The following is a 22,411-nucleotide window of genomic DNA, read 5'->3' as shown; positions in this document are numbered from 1 at the left end:
GGGGATATGGGGTGCCACATAGGGATGAGGGTCACATAATGGGGGTATAAGTGGGGATATGGAGCACCACATAGGGATGAGGGGCATGTAATGGGGGTATGAGGGGGGATATGGGGTGCCACATAGGGATGAGGGGCACATAATGGGGGTATGAGGGGGGATATGGAGCGCCACATAGGGATGAGGGGCATGTAATGAGGGTATGAGGGGGATATGGGGTGCTACATAGGGATAAGGGGCACATAATGGGGGTATGAGGGGGATATGGAGCACCACATAGGGATGAGGGGCACATAATGGGGGTATGAAGGGGATATGGGGTGCCACATAGGGATGAGAGGCACATAATGGGGGTATGAGGAGGATATGGGGTGCCACATAGGGATGAGGGGCACGTAATGGGGGTATGAGGGGGATATGGGGTGCCACATAGGGATAAGGGGCACATAATTGGGGTATGAGGGGGATATGGAGCACCACATAGGGATTAGGGGCAGATAATAGGGGTATGAGAAGGATATGGAGCGCCACATAGGGATGAGGAGCATATACTGGGGTATGAGGGGGGATATAGGGTGCCACATAGGGATGAGGGGCACGTAATGGGGTTATCAAGGGGATATGGGGTGCCACATAGGGATGAGGGTCACATAATGGGGGTATGAGGAGGATATGGGGTGCCACATAGGGATGAGGGGCACATAATGGGGGTATGAGGGGGATATGGGGTGCCACATAGGGATGAGGGGCACGTAATGGGGGTATGAGGGGGATATGGGGTGCCACATAGGGATGAGGGGCACATAATTGGGGTATGAGAGGGGATATGGAGTGCCACATAGGGATGAAGGGCACATAGGGATGAGGGGCACATCCATGATCTTTTTATTACTAACAAACTAAATAATAAACTAAAGGGCACATAAAGGGGGTATGAGGGGGATATGGGGTGCCACATAGGGATAAGGGGCACGTAATTGGTGTATGAGGGGGGATATGGAGTGCCACATAGGGATGAGGGCACATAGGGATGAGGGGCGCATCCATGATCTTTTTATTACTAACAAACTTTCCTTCCTCGCCGTCACTGAAACCTGGCTCACCCCTTCTGACACAGCCTCTCCTGCTGCACTTTCGTATGGTGGCTTCCACCTTTCTCACCCCCCCCCCCCCCCGCCCCAGCAGCAAGCATGGTGGAGGAGTTGGTTTTCTCCTGTCAGATAACTGCTCCTTCACCCCAATCCCACTGCCACCCTCTGTTACCCTCCCTTCCTTTGAGGTGCGCTCTGTGCGCATCTACTCCCCCTCCAACCTCCAACTGGCTGTCATTTACCGCCCCCCAGGGCCAGTCACCACCTTTGACCACTTCACCACCTGGCTACTTCATTTCCTTTCTGCGGACATCCGCACTACCATCATGGGCGACTTCAACATCCCCATTGACACTTCCCTCTCAGCTGCCACTAAACTTCTATCTCTCAGTTCCTCCTTCGGCCTCACTCAATGGTCTTCTACAGCCACTCACAAAGATGGTCACACACTGGACCTCATCTTCACCCGCCTCTGCTCCCTGTCTAACCTCTCTAACTCACCTCTTCCTCTTTCTGACCACAATCTACTCACATTCTCTTCCCTCTCCACTCCTTGTCTACAATTCCCACCCCATAAACTTGCACACCCCCGCAGAAATCTTAAACCCCTCGATCTACATTCACTCTCTGAATCCCTCCTCCTCTTACAGAAATAAGTTCCCTACACAATGCGGATGACGCTGCCACTATATATAACACCACAATAGCTGTAGCTTTGGAATCTCTTGCCCTTCTCACACACACCACAGCTCGCAAAATCAACAGACAGCCCTGGCACACCAGCCTGACCAAAGAACTGGGGCCCGATTCCAGGGCTGCTGAGCAGAGATGGAAAAGATCCCACTCCAATGAGCACTTCATCGCATTCAAACAGTCCCTCACTACTTTCAAGACCACACTCGCCCCAGCGAAACAAACCTACTTCTCATCTCTCATATCCTCCCTGTCTCACAACCCTAAACAGTTATACAACACCTTCAACTCTCTCCTCCATCCCCCAGCACCTCCTCCCTCCCCACTCATCTCAGCTGAAGACTTTGCCTCATTTTTCAAGCAGAAGATTGAGAACATCAGAGACAGTTTTAGTCGACAACCCCCAGAGCCCTTCCTCCCAACTACCCAGCCCTCCACCTCCAAAACCAACTTCTCCACCATTACAGAAGATCGACTCTCCACTCTACTCTCAAGATCGCATCTCACCACCTGTGCACTTGACCCGATCCCTTCCCACTTCATCCCAAACCTCGCCACAGTCTTCATCCCAACCCTAACCCATCTCTTCAACCTATCACTAACAATTGGTGTTTTCCCCTCCAGCTTTAAACATGCCTCAGTCACACCTATCCTCAAAAAGCCCTCTATTGACCCATCCTCTGTATCTAGCTATCGCCCTATATCACTTCTCCCCTATGCCTCAAAACTACTGGAACAACACGTCCATCTTGAACTGTCCTCTTATCTATCTTCCTGCTCCCTCTTAGAACCACTTACAATCAGGCTTCCGGTCACACCACTCCACTGAAACTGCCCTAACTAAGGTCACCAATGACCTATTAACCGCCAAGAGCAAGCGACACTACTCTATCCTCCTCCTCCTGGACCTGTCCTCTTCCTTTGACACAGTGGACCATTCCCTATTACTACAGACCCTCTCATCCCTTGGCATCACAGACTTGGCCCTATCCTGGATCTCATCATACCTAACAGACTGGACAATCAGTGTCTCTCACTCACACACCACCTCCTCACCTCGCCCCCTATCTGTCGGAGTCCCGCAAGGTTCAGTTCTAGGGCCCCTGCTCTTCTCCATTTACACTTTTGGCCTGAGATAGCTCACAGAATCTCATGGTTTTCAGTATCATCTCTATGCTGACGACACACAGATCTACATCTCTGGACCAGATATCACCACCCTACTAACCAGAATCCCTCAATGTCTGTCCGCTATTTCATCCTTCTTCTCCGCTAGATTTCTAAAACTTAACATGGACAAAACAGAATTCATCGTCTTTCTCACGCGACCCCCCCAACGAACCTATCCATTAGAGTAAACGGCTGCCCACTCTTCCCAGTCCCATAAGCTCGCTGCCTCGGGGTAATCCTTGACACTGATCTCTCCTTCAAACCACATATCCAAGCCCTTTCCACTTCCTGCCGACTTCAACTCAAAAATATTTCCTGAATCAGCACATTCCTCAACCTAGAATCTGCAAAAACCCTAATCCATGCCCTCATCTTCTCCCGCCTCGACTACTGTAACCTCCTGCTCTGTGGCCTTCCCTCGAACACTCTCGAACCCCTCCAATCTATTCTAAACTCAGCTGCCCGACTAATCCACCTGTCCCCCCGCTATTCCCCGGCCTCTCCCCTCTGTCAATCCCTCCACTGGCTCCCCATTACCCAGAGACTCCAGTACAAAAGCCTAACCATGACATACAAAGCCATCCACAACCTGTCTCCTTCATTCATCTGTGACCTAGTCTCCCGGTACTTTCCTGCATGCAACCTCAGATCCTCACAAGATCTCCTTCTCTACTCCCCTCTTATCTCCTCTTCCCACACCCGCATACAAGATTTCTCCCGCGCATCACCCCTACTCTGGAACTCTCTACCACAACATATCAGACTCTCGCCTACCATCGAAACCTTCAAAAAGAAGCAGAAGACCTACCTCTTCCGACAAGCCTACAACCTGTAGTAACCACCGATCGACCAAACCTCTGCACGACCAGCTCTATCCTCACCTACTGTATCCTCACCCATCCCTTGTAGAATGTGAGCCCTCGCGGGCAGGGTCCTCTCTCCTCCTGTACCAGTTGTGACTTGTATTGTAAGATTATTGTACTTATTTTTATTATGTATACCCCTCCTCACATGTAAAGCGCCATGGAATAAATGGCGCTAACATAATAAATAATATAATAATAATAATATAGAGCGCCGCAGTGTCACTATGTTGCCATTTCCTGAGTCTGCCTAATGTACAGAGGTGAGTGTCATTACCTCCGTGTCTGATAACTACTCCCCCCACCATTGTATCAGGAGTCTGATCAGACAGTTTCATCTCTCACAAAGATAATTCTAAGGTGGAAAAATATTTAGAAACAAAACTGCAGCTAAAACGCAAATCTAAAAATCTGATACCGAAGAAGAAAAACTAAACCACAGGTGATTGACCAAAGACGATGGTCCAGACCAGGGAATCAGAATCCTGATAGTGGCGGCCTCTATGATGGCCGCCTGTTGTGAATTCTGTTCTCGAACTCCCTCCGGTGGTTATGAATAGTACTTCGGCGAGTTCTGTCCATGGACTCCCTCTGGTGGCTGTGAGTGGAGCTGCTGGTTCTGAGGTTCATTCCTCAGCTGACCTCGTTTAATTCTAGGCTGGCTGCTCTATTTAACTCCACTTAGATCGTTACTTGATGCCAGCTGTCAATGTCCTAGTACTGGTTCAGTTCTCTCTTGGATCTTTCAGATGACCTGTCTACTCCAGCAAAAGCTAAGTCCCTGCTAGCTTATTTGTTTACCACTGTTTTCTTGTCCAGCTTGCTATCATGATTCTGCCTTGCTAGCTGGAAGCTCTGGGATGCAGAGTGGCACCTCCACGCCGTGAGTCGGTGCGGGGTCTCTTTTGCACACTCTGCGTGGTTTTTTGTAGTTTTTTATGCTGACCGCAAAGATACCTTTTCTATCCTCAAGTCTGTTTAGTTAAGTCTGGCCTCCTTTGCTGAAACCTATTTCATTCCTGTGTTTGTGACTTCCATCTTAACTCACAGTCAATATGTGTGGGGGGCTGCCTTTCACTTTGGGGCAGAGCTCCCACTTCCCAGAGCTTGTCCTGTATTACTAGTTTGCTCATCAGGTCATTCCTAGTGCTCCTAACCACCAGGTCATCATAACAGTACAGCTGGCCCGTAAAGTGTTAATGCATCTCAATAGAGGGATAAAGGAAGTTCTGAGACCATTTTTTTTTTTCCTCTGCAGCGTGTTTTGTTTTTCTTTTCCCCTAAATCTCTGGGTGGTTCAGGACACAGGTATAGATATGGACATTCAAGTTCTGTCCTCTTGTGTGGATCAACTCACTGCAAGGGTACAAGGCATTCAAGATTATGTAGTTCAGAACCCGATGTTAGAACCCAGAATTCCAATTCCTGATTTGTTTTCTGGGGATAGATCTAAGTTCCTGAATTTCAAAAATAATTGTAGACTGTTTTTTGCTTTGAAACCCCGCTCCTCTGGTGACCCCATTCAGCAAGTAAAAATCATTATTTCTTTGCTACATGGCGACCCTCAAGATTGGGCATTTTCCCTTGCGCCAGGAGATCCTGCATTGCGTAATGTAGATGCGTTTTTTCTGGCGCTTGGGTTGCTTTATGATGAACCAGATTCAGTGGATCAGACAGAGAAAATCTTGCTGGCTTTGTGTCAGGGTCAGGATGAAGCGGAGGTATATTGTCAGAAGTTTAGAAAGTGGACTGTGCTTACTCAGTGGAATGAGTGTGCCCTGGCGGCAATTTTCAGAAAGGGTCTTTCTGAAGCCCTTAAGGATGTTATGGTGGGATTCCCCACGCCTGCTGGTCTGAATGAGTCTATGTCCTTGGCCATTCAGATCGATCGACGCTTACGTGAGCGCAAAACTGTGCACCATTTGGTGGTATCTTCTGAGCAGAGGCCTGAGCCTATGCAATGTGATAGGACCTTGACCAGAGCTGAACGGCAAGAATACAGACGTCAGAAAGGGCTGTGTTTTTACTGTGGTGACTCCACTCATGCTATCTCTGATTGTCCTAAACGCACTAAGCGGTTCGCTAGGTCTGCCACCATTGGTACGGTACAGCCAAAATTTCTTTTGTCCGTTACTCTGATTTGCTCTTTGTCATCCTATTCTGTTATGGCATTTGTGGATTCAGGCGCTGCCCTGAATTTGATGGACTTGGAGTTTGCCAGGCGCTGTGGTTTTTTCTTGGAGCCCTTACAGTATCCTATTCCATTGAGAGGAATTGATGCTACGCCTTTGGCCAAGAATAAGCCTCAGTATTGGACTCAATTGACCATGTGCATGGCTCCTGCACATCAGGAGGATATTCGCTTTTTGGTGTTGCATAATCTGCATGATGTGGTCGTTTTGGGTTTGCCATGGCTACAGGTCCATAATCCAGTATTGGATTGGAAATCAATGTCTGTATCTAGTTGGGGTTGTCAAGGGGTACATGGGGATGTCCCATTGTTGTCAATTTCGTCTTCCCATCCTTCTGAAGTCCCTGAGTTCTTGTCAGATTACCGGGATGTATTTGATGAGCCCAAATCCAGTGCCCTACCTCCTCACAGGGATTGTGATTGTGCTATTAATTTGATTCCCGGTAGTAAGTTTCTGAAGGGCCGACTGTTCAATTTATCTGTGCCAGAACACGCCGCTATGCGGAGTTATGTAAAGGAGTCCTTGGAGAAAGGGCATATTCGCCCGTCGTCGTCACCGTTGGGAGCAGGGTTCTTTTTTGTGGCCAAGAAGGATGGTTCTCTGAGACCTTGTATAGATTACCGCCTTCTCAATAAAATTACCGTCAAATTTCAGTACCCTTTGCCGCTACTGTCTGATTTGTTTGCTCGGATTAAGGGGGCTAGCTGGTTCACCAAGATAGATCTTCGAGGGGCGTATAATCTTGTGCGTATTAAACAGGGCGACGAATAGAAAACAGCATTTAATACGCCCGAGGGCCATTTTGAGTACCTGGTGATGCCATTCGGGCTTTCTAATGCTCCATCTGTGTTTCAGTCCTTTATGCATGACATCTTCCGAAAGTACCTGGATCGATTCATGATTGTATATTTGGATGACATTTTGGTCTTTTCGGACGATTGGGAGTCTCATGTGAAGCAGGTCTGAATGGTGTTCCAGGTCCTTCGTGCTAATTCCTTGTTTGTGAAGGGGTCTAAATGTCTCTTTGGAGTTCAGAAGGTTTCATTTTTGGGCTTCATTTTTTCCCCTTCTACTATCGAGATGGACCCTGTTAAAGTTCAGGCCATTTATGATTGGACTCAGCCTACTTCTGTGAAGAGCCTTCAGAAATTCCTGGGCTTTGCTAATTTTTACCGTCGCTTCATCGCTAATTTTTCTAGTGTTGTTAAACCATTGACTGATTTAACCAAGAAAGGTGCGGATGTGGTCAATTGGTCCTCTTCGGCCGTTGAGGCTTTTCAGGAGTTGAAGCGTTGTTTTTCTTCTGCCCCTGTGTTGTGTCAGCCAGATGTTTCGCTCCCGTTTCAGGTCGAGATGGATGCTTCTGAGAATGGAGCAGGGGCTGTTCTATCTCAAAGAAGTTCTGATGGCTCGGTGATGAAACCATGTGCTTTCTTTTCTAGAAAGTTTTCGCCTGCTGAGCGCAATTATGATGTGGGCAATCGAGAGTTGTTGGCTATGAAGTGGGCGTTCGAGGAGTGGCGACATTGGCTTGAAGGAGCCAAGCATCGCGTGGTGGTCTTGACGGATCACAAGAATCTGACTTATCTCGAGTCTGCCAAGCGGTTGAATCCTAGACAGGCTCGATGGTTGCTGTTTTTCTCCCGCTTCGATTTTGTGGTTTCGTACCTTCCGGGTTCTAAGAATGTGAAGGCTGATGCCCTTTCAAGGAGTTTTGTGCCTGATTCTCCGGGAGTTCTGGAGCCGGCTGGTATTCTCAAAGAGGGGGTAATTTTGTCTGCCATCTCCCCTGATTTGCGGCGGGTGCTACAGGAGTTTCAGGCTGATAGACCTGACCGTTGCCCAGCGGAGAAACTGTTTGTCCCTGATAGATGGACTAGTAGAGTTATCTCTGAGGTTCATTGTTCGGTGTTGGCTGGTCATCCTGGAATCTTTGGTACCAGGGATTTGGTGGCTAGATCCTTTTGGTGGCCTTCCTTGTCACGGGATGTGCGTTCTTTTGTGCAGTCCTGTGGGACTTGTGCTCGGGCTAAGCCCTGCTGTTCTCATGCCAGTGGGTTGCTTTTGCCCTTGCCGGTCCCGAAAAGGCCCTGGACGCATATTTCCATGGATTTTATTTCAGATCTCCCTTTCTCTCAAAGGATGTCGGTTATCTGGGTGGTTTGTGATCGCTTCTCTAAGATGGTCCATTTGGTACCTTTGCCTAAATTGCCTTCCTCCTCTGATTTGGTTCCATTGTTTTTCCAGCACTTGGTTCGTTTACATGGCATTCCGGAGAACATCGTGTCGGACAGAGGTTCCCAGTTTGTTTCGAGGTTTTGGCGGTCCTTTTGTGCTAAGATGGGCATTGATTTGTCTTTTTCTTCAGCTTTCCATCCTCAGACAAATGGCCAAACCGAAGGAACCAATCAGACTTTGGAGACATATCTGAGATGCTTTGTTTCTGCTGATCAGGATGATTGGGTGTCCTTCTTGCCTTTGGCTGAGTTCGCCCTTAATAATCGGGCCAGCTCGGCCACTTTGGTTTCGCCTTTTTTCTGTAATTCTGGTTTCCACCCTCGGTTTTCTTCAGGACAGGTTGAGCCTTCGGACTGTCCTGGTGTGGATTCTGTGGTGGACAGGTTGCAGCAGATTTGGACTCACGTGGTGGACAATTTGACATTGTCCCAGGAGAAGGCTCAACGTTTCGCTAACCGCCGTCGCTGTGTTGGTCCCCGACTTCGTGTTGGGGATTTGGTTTGGTTATCGTCTCGTTATGTTCCTATGAAGGTTTCGTCTCCTAAGTTTAAGCCTCGTTTCATTGGTCCTTATAAGATTTCTGAAATCCTTAATCCTGTGTCATTTCGTTTGGACCTTCCAGCTTCTTTCGCCATCCATAATGTGTTCCATAGGTCATTATTGCGGCGATATGTGGCTCCTATGGTTCCCTCCGTCGACCCTCCTGCCCCGGTGTTGGTTGAGGGGGAGTTGGAGTATGTGGTGGAGAAGATTTTAGATTCTTGTATTTCGAGACGGAAACTTCAGTACCTAGTCAAGTGGAAAGGTTATGGTCAGGAGGATAATTCCTGGGTGGTTGCCTCTGATGTTCATGCTGCTGATCTTGTTCGTGCCTTTCATTTGGCTCGTCCTGATCGGCCTGGGGGCTCTGGTGAGGGTTCGGTGACCCCTCCTCAAGGGGGGGGTACTGTTGTGAATTCTGTTCTCGAACTCCCTCCGGTGGTTATGAATGGTACTTCGGCGAGTTCTGTCCATGGACTCCCTCTGGTGGCTGTGAGTGGAGCTGCTGGTTCTGAGGTTCATTCCTCAGCTGACCTCGTTTAATTCTAGGCTGGCTGCTCTATTTAACTCCACTTAGATCGTTACTTGATGCCAGCTGTCAATGTCCTAGTACTGGTTCAGTTCTCTCTTGGATCTTTCAGATGACCTGTCTACTCCAGCAAAAGCTAAGTCCCTGCTAGCTTATTTGTTTACCACTGTTTTCTTGTCCAGCTTGCTATCATGATTCTGCCTTGCTAGCTGGAAGCTCTGGGATGCAGAGTGGCACCTCCACGCCGTGAGTCGGTGCGGGGTCTCTTTTGCACACTCTGCGTGGTTTTTTGTAGTTTTTTATGCTGACCGCAAAGATACCTTTTCTATCCTCAAGTCTGTTTAGTTAAGTCTGGCCTCCTTTGCTGAAACCTATTTCATTCCTGTGTTTGTGACTTCCATCTTAACTCACAGTCAATATGTGTGGGGGGGCTGCCTTTCTCTTTGGGGAATTTCTCTGAGGCAAGTTAGGCCTTATTTTCTATCTTTAGGGGTAGTTAGCTCTTAGGCTGTGAAGAGGCGTCTAGGCAGAGTCAGGTACGCTCCACGGCTATTTCTAGTTGTTGTGATAGGATTAGGGGTTGCGGTCAGCAGAGCTCCCACTTCCCAGAGCTTGTCCTGTATTACTAGTTTGCTCATCAGGTCATTCCTAGTGCTCCTAACCACCAGGTCATCATAACAGCCGCCATCTGCAGATCCTTGTACTGATACAGCGCGACCGCAGAGAAAAGAGCCAGTGGTTGTCCCTGGTATTGTAGATCAGCACCATGTAAGTCATACCATATTAATGGAGGAATTTAGTGCAATTGCTGAAAAAAAAGTACAGTTTCCTTCTAACCCAGGATAACCTCTGCAATATCATGTTCTTTTCTGAATCCTAAATCTCGTTTTGATTTTTCAGATTGTGACTATTTTAGCGAATCTATCCATCCTGGAGCAAAGTGCAGCAGAGATCCTACAGGAAAACGGTAAAATCCTGCAGACGTTATGTTGGCAGATATGCAACAGATGCAGACTTATTTGTGTGCAAGAGGAGTTTACACTTTTCTGACAGTAGATGCCAATGTTGTTACTGTTAAATGCTTAGTTGAATGTAATGCATGTACTTGTACTTTTGGTTTCACTTTTTCTCTGGTAAAAGGTCCTTTAGACTTCCTGTTATGCTGTATTAAGAAGCTGATGCATGTACCTCATGATCTGTGTAGATAAAAGTTGAATTACCCTATAAAATCTACTCTCACCAGTTTCTACAGCGACCAAACTATGCAACATGTTAATCACGATCACCTCTGATCCAAGGTGATACTCGAGAGCTGCATTTACTATTCTGCTGGTGCAGTCACTGTGTACATACATTACATTACTGATCCTGAGTTACATCCTGTATTATACTCCAGAGCTGCACTCACAATTCTGCTGGTGCAGTCACTGTGTACATACATTACATTACTGATCCTGAGTTACATCCTGTATTATACTCCAGAGCTGCACTCACTATTCTGCTGGTGCAGTCACTGTGTACATACATTACATTACTGATCCTGAGTTACATCCTGTATTATACTTCAGAGCTGCACTCACTATTCTGCTGGTGCAGTCACTGTGTACATACATTACATTACTGATCCTGAGTTACATCCTGTATTATACTCCAGAGCTGCACTCACTATTCTGCTGGTGCAGTCACTGTGTACATACATTACATTACTGATCCTGAGTTACATCCTGTATTATACTTCAGAGCTGCACTCACTATTCTGCTGGTGCAGTCACTGTGTACATACATTACATTACTGATCCTGAGTTACATCCTGAATTATACCCCAGAGCTGCACTCACTATTCTGCTGGTGCAGTCACTGTGTACATACATTACATTACTGATCCTGAGTTACATCCTGTATTATACTTCAGAGCTGCACTCACTATTCTGCTTGTGCAGTCACTGTGTACATACATTGCATTACTGATCCTGAGTTACACCCTGTATTATACTCCAGAGCTGCACTCGCTATTCTGCTGGTGCAGTCACTGCGTACATACATTACATTACTGATCCTGAGTTACCTCCTGTATTATACCCCAGAGCTGCACTCACTATTCTGCTGGTGCAGTCACTGTGTACATACATTACTGATCCTGAGTTACATCCTGTATTATACTCCAGAGCTGCACTCACTATTCTGCTGGTGCAGTCACTGTGTACATACATTACATTACTGATCCTGATTTACATCCTGTATTATACCCCAGAGCTGCACTCACTATTCTGCTTCTGCAGTCACTGTGTACATACATTACATTACTGATACTGAGTTACATCCTGTATTATACTCCAGAGCTGCACTCACTATTCTGCTGGTAAAGTCACTGTGTACATACATTACATTACTGATCTTGAGTTACATCCTATATTATACCCCAGAGCTGCGCTCACTATTCTGCTGATACAGTCACTGCTTTCCTTGTCCTGCAGTGCCCTATACTGACTCTTCTTCAGTGTGTGATATATAGGAAATGCCTCATGTGTTTTCCATCGGTCAGTGTTGGGGTATTTCCCGGGTATTTCCTGGATGTTCAGGGGGTGTTTCTGGGGTATTTCTGAGGTGTTTCCAGGGGTTTTCCCAGATGTTTCCGGGTTTCTGGAGTGTTTTGGGGGTGTTTCCCGGATATTTCTGTGTTGTTTCTGGGATATTTCCAAGGTGTTTCCAGAGTATTTCTGAGGCGTTTCAGGGGTGTTTCTGGGGTGTTTCCCGGGTGTTTCTTGGGTGTGTCATGGGTGTTTCCTGGGTGTTTCGGGGTTGTTTCCGGGGTGTTTTCTAAGTGTTTCCGGGGTGCTTCATGGGTGTTTCCTGTGTGTTTAGGGAGTGTTTCTGGGGTATTTCCTGGGTGTTTCAGGGATGTTTCCTGGGTGTTTAGGGATTGTTTCTGGGGTATTTCAAGGGTGTTTCCAGAGTATTTCTGAGGTGTTTCAGGGATGTTTCCGTGGTGTTTCCCGGTTGTTTCTGGGGTGTCATGGGTGTTTCGGGGTTGTTTCCAGGGTGTTTTCTAAGTGTTTCCGGGGTGTTTCACGGGTGTTTCCTGTGTGTTTAGGCAGTGTTTCTGGGGTATTTCCACAGTATTTCTGAGGTGTTTCATGGGTGGTTCTGGGGTGTTTTCTAAGTGTTTTTGGGGTGTATCATGGGTGTTTTCTGGGGTGTTTCATGGGTGTTTCATTGAGTGTTTCCAGGGTGTTTTCTGGGTGTTTACGGGGTGTTTCGGGGATGTTTCTGGGTGTTTCCTGGATGTTTTGGGGGTGTTTCTGGGGTGTTTCTGATGTTTTTCGGGGGTATTTCCCAGGTATCTCTTGGGTTTTCCTCTCTGTTCATATTTATTGTTTTCTTGCTGATTTTTCTTTTCTTTGTACATCTATAACTTAATTCTGATTCCATTAATCACATTCTGGCGACGTTCTCCCTTTAAGACCAGGGCGAGGACATTTCCTCTCTAGTGGTGCCTCTCTGTAACGCTTCCTCCTGGGGGTAGTTGCTGAATCTTTGCCAGCTTTACCATTTTCCTTTGGATCATCCTTGCGCCGATCAATAAATGTCAGGTCAATATTGATGATGACGCAGATCTCCGCTATATCACTTTATGATGACGCTTCTCCTCACGCAGGGGTAATGGCACTCATCAGCATGCTGGCTGAGAAGACCCTCACTGGGAGCGCCGCCGAAATATCTGCCTGTGAGCGGGTTCTGCAGAAATCAGCCGTCACGCTCGCACGCCTCTGCCGGGATCCAGAGATCGCACAATCTGCCATAAAGCATGACTGTACGTACACAGCACCAGAGCAAATCCACAAGCGCTGCCGCCAGAGGCGATGGCTGCACGGCGCTAACGCAGCTCTCAGAATGCGCAGCACTTCGCTACATTGCATTGCGGCAGATGTGTTTCTACATGAGACTATCACACATTGCTTGCACACTACTTCTTCCGCAATGCACTGATCTACCAGGAGTTGTCTGCAAGTAACAGAGGAGTCTGGAGGAGGAAGACAGAGAAGTCTGGAGGAGGAGGACAGAGGAGTCTGGAGGGAGGAGTCAAAGGACAAAGGGGTCTGAAGGGAGGAGGAGGAGGACAGAGGAGTCTGGAGGGTGAAGGAGGAAAGAGGAATATAGAGGGTGGATGAGGAGGACAAAGGAGTCTGGAGAAGGGTAGAGGAGTCTGGAAGAGGAAGACAGAGGAGTCTGGAGGGTGAAGGAGGAAAGGGGAATAAAGAGGGTGGAGGAGGAGGACATAGGAGTCTGGAGGAGAAGGAAGAAGGACAAATGACTCTGGAGAAGGAAGAGAAGGAGGGCAAAGGAGTCTGGAGGATGAAGGAGGACAGAGGTGGGTAGATGAGCAGGACAGGAGTCTAGAGGATGAAGCACAGAGAAGTCTGGAGGAGGAGTTTGGAGGAGGATTGAGGAGGGAATTAGAACGGGACAGAGGAGTCTTGAGGGAGGAGGAAAGAGGAGTTTGGAGGAGGACAGGAGGTTGGAGGAGAATAGAAGAGTTAGGAGGGTGGAGGAGGAGGACAAAGGTGTCTGGATTAGGACAGAAGAGGAGGAGGCTGGAGGAGGAAGAGGAGGAAAACAGGTGTCTTGATGAGGATAGAAGAGTCTGCTGAGAAGAGAAAAGGGGTCTGGGAGAGGTATAGTGTAGCATAGTGGTACCTACAGAATATAAACATGCATACTGATACCCATAGCTTTTATTAATATACCGGTGTCCAGTCCATGTACCTATAGATTATATGACTAGATGGTACTGATGTACAGTACTGGTACCTACAGTGCTCAGCATAAATGAGTACACCCCAACAGATTTATCAGACAACCTTTTGTTTTCTTTCAGAATGAACATTTCCTACATGGCACCATATTACATATTATATTGCTCCACAAAAATTTGGTCACTGATTGCAAACAAGATTTTTTATTTTCCAAACAAAAAGTACATTTTCGTAACAAATTCATTCAAGACCATGTTGTAGAAATGAGCACACCCCAATAAAAGTCTTAGAAGCAAAGCTAAAGTTTAGACTACGGAATTCTAAGCAACAAGAATCCACCGACAGATCAGTCTAATCCTTAACTGCATTGGTGTCCAGCAGACGGGCCACTATAAGAGGGCAATACTAAACACAGAAAACTCCTGCCCATTACAAGCTGTCGCCAATGGCACCACATGGAAGAGAAATGTCACAAGACCTGAGAAAGGTGAAGGCTACAAGACTATCGGCGAAGCTTCACTCATCAGTCAGATACTGGAGCAAAAGTGATAGAAAATGTGAAAAAAGATGAAACTGCAGCATCTCACAGAGACGTCCAGCAACCACGGAAATCGCCACCGAAACAGGAGCATCTTCTTGTGCGAAAAGAAGAATATCCTCTGTAAGATCCCTGCAGTTATCTAAAGAAGAAGAAAGCTGATTGGGGGACACAATCCAGCGCACAGTGCAGAGGAGCCGCAGAATGGGGGGCGTCCACAGAGGAACCGCTTGTAAAGCACAGACACAAAAAGCCACCTACATTGTGCCTGGGCCCAGGGGGAGAAGTATGGAGATACTGGGACTTGAGAGGGATTATTATTATTATTTATATAGCACCATTGATTTCATGGTGCTGTACATGAGAAGGGGTTACATGCAAATTACAGATGTCACTTAAAGTAAGCAAACTAACAATTACAGACTGATACAGAGGGGCGAGGACCCTGCCCTTGGGGGCTTACATTCTACAGGATGGTGGGGATGGAGACAATAGGTTGAGGGTTGTAGGAGCTCCGGTGTTGGTGAGGCGGTAGCTCCGGTAGTGGTGAGGAGGCAGCAGGGTCAGTGCAGGCTGTAGGCTTTCCTGAAGAGGTGAGTTTTCAGGTTCCGTCTGAAGGATCCGAATGGTTGATAGTTGGACGTGTTGGGGCAAAGAATTTAAGAGGATGGGGGATATTCAGGAGAAGTCTTGGAGGCGGTTGGGTGAGGAGCGAATAAGTGTGGATGAGAGAAGGAGGTCTTGGGAGAACTGGAGATTACGTGAGGGAAGATATTGGGAGATAATTTCAGAGATATATGGAGGAGACAGGTTATGGATGGCTTTGTAGGTCAGTGTTAGTAATTTGAACTGGATACGCTGAGGGAATGGGAGCCAGTGAAGAGATTTGTAGAGGGGGGAAGCGGAGAAGTAGCGAGGAGAGAGATTAATTAGTCGGGCAGCAGACTTAAGGATGGACTGGGGAGGTGGAAGAGTGTTAGCAGGGAGGCCACAGAAAACGATGTTGCAGTAGTTGAGGTGGGAGATGATGAGGGCATGCACAAGCATTTTATTAGATTGAGGGTTGAGGAAAGGACGGATTCTGGAGATATTTTGAGCTGGAGGCGACAGGAGATGGAAAGAGCTTGGATGTGCGGTTTGAAGGACAGGGCAGAGTCAAGGGTTACGGGGGAAAGTGTGATGTCGTTAATTGCAATAGATAGGTCAGGTAAGGAAGATCTATGAGATGGAGGAAAGATGAGTTCAGATTTGTCCACATTGAGTTTGAGGAAGCGAGAGGAGAATAAGGAGGATATGGCTGATAGACATTCTGGGATTCTGGACAGCAGGGAGGCGACGTCTGGGCCAGAAAGGTAGATCTGAGTGTCATCAGCATAAAGGTGGTACTGGAATCCATGAGACTTTGAGTTGTCCCAGGCCGAGTGTATAGATTGAGAAGAGTAGGGGTCCTAGAACAGAGACTTGGGGGACTCCAACAGAGAGAGGGTGGGATGAGGAGGTAGTGTGGGAGTGTGAGATGCTGAATGTGCGGTTGGAAAGGTATGAGGAGATCCAGGATAGGGCGAGGTCTTTGATGCCAAAGGAGGAGAGGATCTGTAGTAGGAGGCAGTGGTCAACTGTGTCGAAAGCAGAGGACAGGTCTAGAAGGAGGAGTACAGAGTATTGTCCGTTAGCTTTGGCTGTAAGTAAGTCGTTAGTGATTTTGGTCAGGGCAGTCTCAGTGGAGTGATGGGGGCGAAAACCAGATTGTAGATTGTTAGATGAGAGGTGGGAGGAAAGTTCAATGTGGACGTGCTGCTCCAGGAGTTTGGAAGCGAATGGGAGCAGCGATATTGGGCAATAGCTGGACATAGCAGTTGGAGGGGTGAGACCAAGAGAAATGTGAGAAGACAAAACTGCACGATGCCTAGAGGGAGACCTGTTGGTGGTCCTGTCCTTATGTGGGGGCTCATGAGCTGCTGGTGTTGGGTGATCCACATGAGGTGCTGGTTTCTGGGGGGGGGGGGACCATGAGCTGCCAGTGTCAGGGGGCACATGAGGTGCTGGAGATGGAGAGAGATAGACGCTGTAACATGTTGTCACCTTGTTCCTTCCAGGCCTAGAAGACTGTGTGTCGTCTTTACACATCATGGTGGTAACGCGCAGTACTTGATGAAGGAGATATTGATGGGGGTGTACTCACTTTTGTATCAATTGGAGTATAACTGAAGTTTTATTATAATCTCCATGTGCTGTTATGGGGTAAAATGTTCTGTGAATTCGAGAATTGTCAGAAAGTGAAAAGTGTTCTTGTATCCAGTGAGATATTAATTAATATCGGCCTCTTCTCTAGGGGTGTACTCATTTATGCTGAGCACTGTATATGTAAGAATGTACACTGGTACGTTGAAGTGGTACCTATAAATGTTATACTGGTGTACAGTATGTATAGATGATATATGGCTATATACCGGCGTATGGTACTGTAGTGCAGCAGTATCCACACTGCAGTGATGAGGCAGTGACCCAACAAAGTTCAAAGCAAAACATGTTTTAATGTCCAACTCACAGAAATACACAGCACACGATATCCTCCGGATTGCAGCCGGTAACCATTTCCGCTGGATTGCAGCCGATAAATACGACAGTCCACCTCAGTGATTTGTTACCGTGGGCGACTGCATCGCTGTGTATGCTATGGGTGCCAGGCCTTTCAGCTCCGCTTGCCTGTGTTGCCTCACACAGGTGGAGCTCAGTAGAGCCTTCTGCTCTGCACTCTTGCAAAACAAAATTGACACACCCAACCCTCTGCTGCAGGGGTTTTTGCAAGGAACCTGTGGCTGTAGGCCACATGGAAAACCCATCTGGGAAGGAAATGTACTGCCCCTCTATAATCCTGTAGTCCGTTTCAAAAATAAAAGCCCAGAGCTGGTTTTTTTAAATCTGCCTTGGACAAATAGCTTGCCCAAGACCTATATTCACTTTTATTCTGCTATTCCTGTGACTGCAATGCACTCCCATGGCCTCAATACGCCTCTTTACGCATCCTGGGGGGGACACATAGTGACCCTCGCATATAACACCGATCACTGCCTCACAGGTACTTATAGATGATATGTGGCTATATAACGGTGTACGGCATCTATAGGTGATATAGGTATATATACGGGTGTATGGTACTTATAGATGATATATAGCTATATACCGGTGTACAGTACTTATAGATTTATGTATATATATACCGGTGTACGGTACCTATAGATGAAATATGGCTATATACTTGTGTATGGTACCTATAGATGATATATGGCTATATACAGGTGTATGGTACCTGTAGATGAAATATGGCTATATACTTGTGTATGGTACCTATAGATGAAATATGGCTATATACAGGTGCATAGTACCTATAGATGATATATGGCTATATACTGATGTAGGTACCTATGGATGATATATGTCTATATACCATTGTTTGGCACCTATAGATGATACGTCTTTATACCGCTGTATGGTACCTATAGATGATATATGTCTATATACCTTGTATGGTACCTATAGATGATATATGTCTATATACAGGTGTACGGTACCTATAGATGATATATGTATATATACTGGTGTATGGTGCCTATAGATGATATATTGCTCTATACCGATGTATGGTACCTATAGTTGATATATGGCTATATACAGGTGTATGGTACCTATAGATGGTATATGTACCGGTGTATGGTACCTGTGGATGATATATAGCTGTATACCGGTGTATGGCACCTATAGATAATATATGTATATATACTGGTGTATTGTACCTATAGATGATATATGGCTATATACAGGTGTATGGTACCTATAGATGATATATGGCTGTATACCAATGTAGGTACCTATGAATGATATATGTCTATATACCAGTATATGGTAGCTATAGATGATATATGTTTATATACCGATGTATGGTACCTACAGATGATATATGTATATATACCGGCGTATTGTACCTATAGATGATATATGTGTATATACTGGTGTATGGTATCTGTGACGGGGTGTACGGCAGAGCAAGAAGGGACAACAGGCCAAGGGATGGTTCAACAGATTTATTATCAAGAACGCTGGAACAACACATGCAGTCCACATGAGTCCAAGGGATCCCAAAACAATCCCACAAACGACGAGATATGTCCTCAGCTCAAGTCTCGCCCCGTTCGCTTCCGCAGTCACAGATGGACGTGGGGTCGTGCCTCGGGTAAGAATCCCCACTCCTTCTCCTTCAAGGGTCAACTCACATCTGATCTCAAAAATAAGAATGGATTGTCTGAGCTCCTGGGATCAGCCCACCCATGAAGGGGGTAGGGGTCACACCTTCTTTTCAATGGTTGGGTCCACCAGAAGATTCTAGACTGGTCGGCTCCGCTTAGTCTATCCAGTATGTGCATTTGACTAGCCACCTGATGTGAGGAAGAATGGCTATTCCTTCACTAATGGTGTTGACAAAGCTTAATTACATTATAGCTTAGGGCTGCAAGTATTGGGGGAAGGAGACGGGTTAAGTTACATACATCCCATGACATTGCAAAGTGTACAGTAAATACAACCAAAGAGAAGTCGCACCACATCATGACATATTATACAAAATACAGGACAGGGAAAAAAATACATATCATGACAGTAGCTATAGATGATATATTTATATATACCGTTGTATGGTACCTATAGATGATATATAGCTGTATACCGGTGTATGGCACCTATAGATGATATATTATTATTATTATTTATTGTTATAGCGCCATTTATTCCATGGCGCTTTACATGTGAGGAGGGGTATACATAATAAAAACAAGTACAATAATCTTAAACAATACAAGTCATGAATGGTACAGGAGGAGAGAGGACCCTGCCTGCGAGGGCTCACAATCTACAAGGGATGGGTGAGAATACAGTAGGCGAGGATAGAGCTGGTCATGCAGCGGTTTGGTCGATCGGTGGTTACTGCAGGTTGTAGGCTTGTCGGAAGAGGTGAGTCTTCAGGCTCTTTTTGAAGGTTTTGATGGTAGGAGAGAGTCTGATGTGTTGTGGTAGAGGGTTCCAGAGTAGAGGTGATGCGCGAGAGAAATCTTGTATACGAGTGTGGGAAGAGGAGATAAGAGGGGAGTAGAGAAGGAGATCTTGTGAGGATCGGAGGTTGCGTGTAGGTAAGTACCGGGAGACGAGGTCACAGATGTATAGAGGAGACAGGTTGTGGATGGCTTTGTACGTCATGGTTAAGGTTTTGTAATGGAGTCTCTGGGCAATGGGGAGCCAGTGAAGGGATTGACAGAGGGGAGAGGCCGGGGAATAGCGGGGGGACAGGTGGATTAGTCGGGCAGCAGAGTTTAGAATAGATTGGAGGGGTGCGAGAGTGTTAGAGGGGAGGCCACAGAGCAGGAGGTTGCAGTAGCCAAGGCGAGAGATGATGAGGGCATGGACTAGGGTTTTTGCAGATTCTTGGTTGAGGAATGTACGGATTCGTGAAATATTTTTGAGTTGAAGTTGGCAGGAAGTGGAAAGGGCTTGGATATGTGGTTTGAAGGAGAGATCAGCGTCAAGGATTACACCGAGGCAGCGAGCTTGTGGGACTGGGGAGAGTGGGCAGCCATTTACTGTAATGGATAGGCTCGTTGGGGGGGTCGCGTGAGATGGGGGAAAGATAATGAATTCTGTTTTGTCCATGTTAAGTTTCAGAAATCTAGCGGAGAAGAAGGATGAAATAGTGGACAGACATTGAGGGATTCTGGTTAGTAGGGAGGTGATATCTGGTCCAGAGATGTAGATCTGTGTGTCATCAGCATAGAGGTGATACTGAAAGCCATGAGATTCTATGAGCTGTCCCAGGCCAAAAGTGTAAATGGAGAAGAGCAGGGGCCCTAGGACTGAACCTTGTGGGACTCCGACAGATAGGGGGCGAGGTGAGGAGGTGGTGTGCGAGTGGGAGACGCTGAATGTCCGGTCTGTTAGGTATGATGAGATCCAGGATAGGGCCAAGTCTGTGATGCCAAGGGATGAGAGGGTCTGTAATAATAGGGAATGGTCCACTGTGTCAAAGGCAGACGACAGTTCGAGGAGGACAGAGTAGTGTCGCTTGCTCTTGGCAGTTAAGAGGTCATTGGTGACCTTAGTTAGGGCAGTTTCAGTGGAATGGTGTGACCGGAAGCCAGATTGTAAGCAGTCAAAGAGGGAGAAAGAAGAGAGATGGGAGGACAGTTCAAGGTAGACGTGTTGTTCCAGTAGTTTGGAGGCATAGGGGAGATGGGAGCGGGTCAAGTGCACAGGTGGTGAGATGCGATCTTGAGAGTAGAGTGGAGAGTTGATCTTCTGTAATGGTGGAGAAGTTGGTTTTGGAGGTGGAGGGCTGGGAAGTCGGGAGGAAGGGCTCTGGGGGTTGTTGACCAAAACTGTCTCTGATGTTATCAATCTTCTGCTTGAAAAATGAGGCAAAGTCTTCAGCTGAGATAAGTGGGGAGGGAGGAGGTGCTGGGGGATGGAGGAGAGAATTGAAGGTGTTGAATAACTGTTTAGGGTTGTGAGACAGGGAGGATATGAGAGATGAGAAGTAGGTTTGTTTAGCTGTGGCGAGTGTGGTCTTGAAAGTAGTGAGGGACTGTTTGAATGCGATGAAGTGCTCGTTGGAGTGGGATCTTTTCCATCTGCGCTCAGCAGCCCTGGAAGCTCGCCTCAGTTCTTTGGTCAGGCTGGTGTGCCAGGGCTGTCTGTTGATTTTGCGAGCTTTGGTATGTGTAAGTGGGGCAGCAGATTCCAAAGCTACAGCTATTGTGGTGTTATATAGAGCGGCAGCATCATCCGCATTGTGTAAGTAACATATCTGTGAGAGGGAGGAGGGATTCAGAGAATGAATATAGGTCAAGATGTTTAAGATTTCTGCGAGGGTGTGAAAGTTTGTGGGGTGGGGATTGTAGACATGGAGTGGAGAGGGAACAGAATGTGAGAAGGTTGTGGTCAGTAAGAGGAAGAAGTGAGTTTGAGAGGTTAGATAGGGAGCAGAGGCGGGTGAAGATGAGGTCCAATGTGTGACCATCTTTGTGAGTGGCTGTAGAAGACCATTGAGTGAGGCCGAAGGAGGAAGTGAGAGATAGAAGTTTAGTGGCAGCTGAGAGGGAAGTGTCAATGGGGATGTTGAAGTCGCCCATGATGATAGTGGGGATGTCCGCGGAAAGGAAATGAAGTAGCCAGGTGGTGAAGTGGTCAAAGAAGGTGGTGGCCCTGGGGGGCAGTAAATGACAGGCAGTTGGAGGTTGGAGGGGGAGTAGATGCGCACAGAGTACACCTCAAAGGAAGGGAGGGTAACAGAGGGTGGCAGTGGGATTGGGGTGAAGGAGCAGTTATCTGACAGGAGAAAACCAACTCCTCAGCCATGTTTGCTGCTGGGGCGGGGTGTGTGAGAAAGGTGGAAGCCACCGTAAGAGAGTGCAGCAGGAGAGGCTGTGTCAGAAGGGGTGAGCCAGGTTTCGGTGATGGCGAGGAAGGAAAGTTTGGTAGTAACAAAAAGATAATGGATGTAGGAAAGCTTGTTGCAGACAGAGCGAGCGTTCCACAGAGCTCCTGTTAGTGGGACTGAGGAAGCGGGGGATGGGTGAAAGGGTATAAGGTTAGAGAGGTTACGGAAGTTTGTGATAGAGTGTGGATGGGAGGTAGAACTGACTGTGGGAATGTGGTGAGGAGGACCAGGATTTGGAGAGATATCACCAGCAGTGAGAAGGAGCAAAGAAAGTGTTAGCAGGTTGGAGCAGGAGAGGGCATGAGGGGGCTGTCTGTGTTTGG

The 22,411-nt window shown here is 47.1% G+C and overlaps 1 protein-coding gene across 3 annotated transcripts in view; it reads left to right on the top strand.

The window, feature by feature from the left end:
* The window catches only part of INSC (INSC spindle orientation adaptor protein), a 421,594-nt gene that overhangs the window by 373,703 nt on the left and 25,480 nt on the right, over positions 1 to 22,411 (top strand). For 2 of the 3 annotated variants that reach the window (XM_077286595.1, XM_077286596.1), the window contains exons 10-11: positions 10,217 to 10,283; positions 12,972 to 13,127. In XM_077286595.1, coding sequence (XP_077142710.1) covers positions 10,217 to 10,283; positions 12,972 to 13,127 — 223 coding nt within the window. The remainder of the gene's footprint in view (positions 1 to 10,216; positions 10,284 to 12,971; positions 13,128 to 22,411) is intronic. The other variant, XM_077286597.1, reaches the window with a different exon arrangement.

The sequence above is a fragment of the Ranitomeya variabilis genome, chromosome 2, assembly GCF_051348905.1.
Source record: "Ranitomeya variabilis isolate aRanVar5 chromosome 2, aRanVar5.hap1, whole genome shotgun sequence".
Taxonomy (NCBI): Eukaryota; Metazoa; Chordata; class Amphibia; order Anura; family Dendrobatidae; genus Ranitomeya; species Ranitomeya variabilis.
The sequence above is the reverse complement of the archived record's forward strand: the minus strand, read 5'-3'. Positions and strand labels throughout refer to the sequence as shown.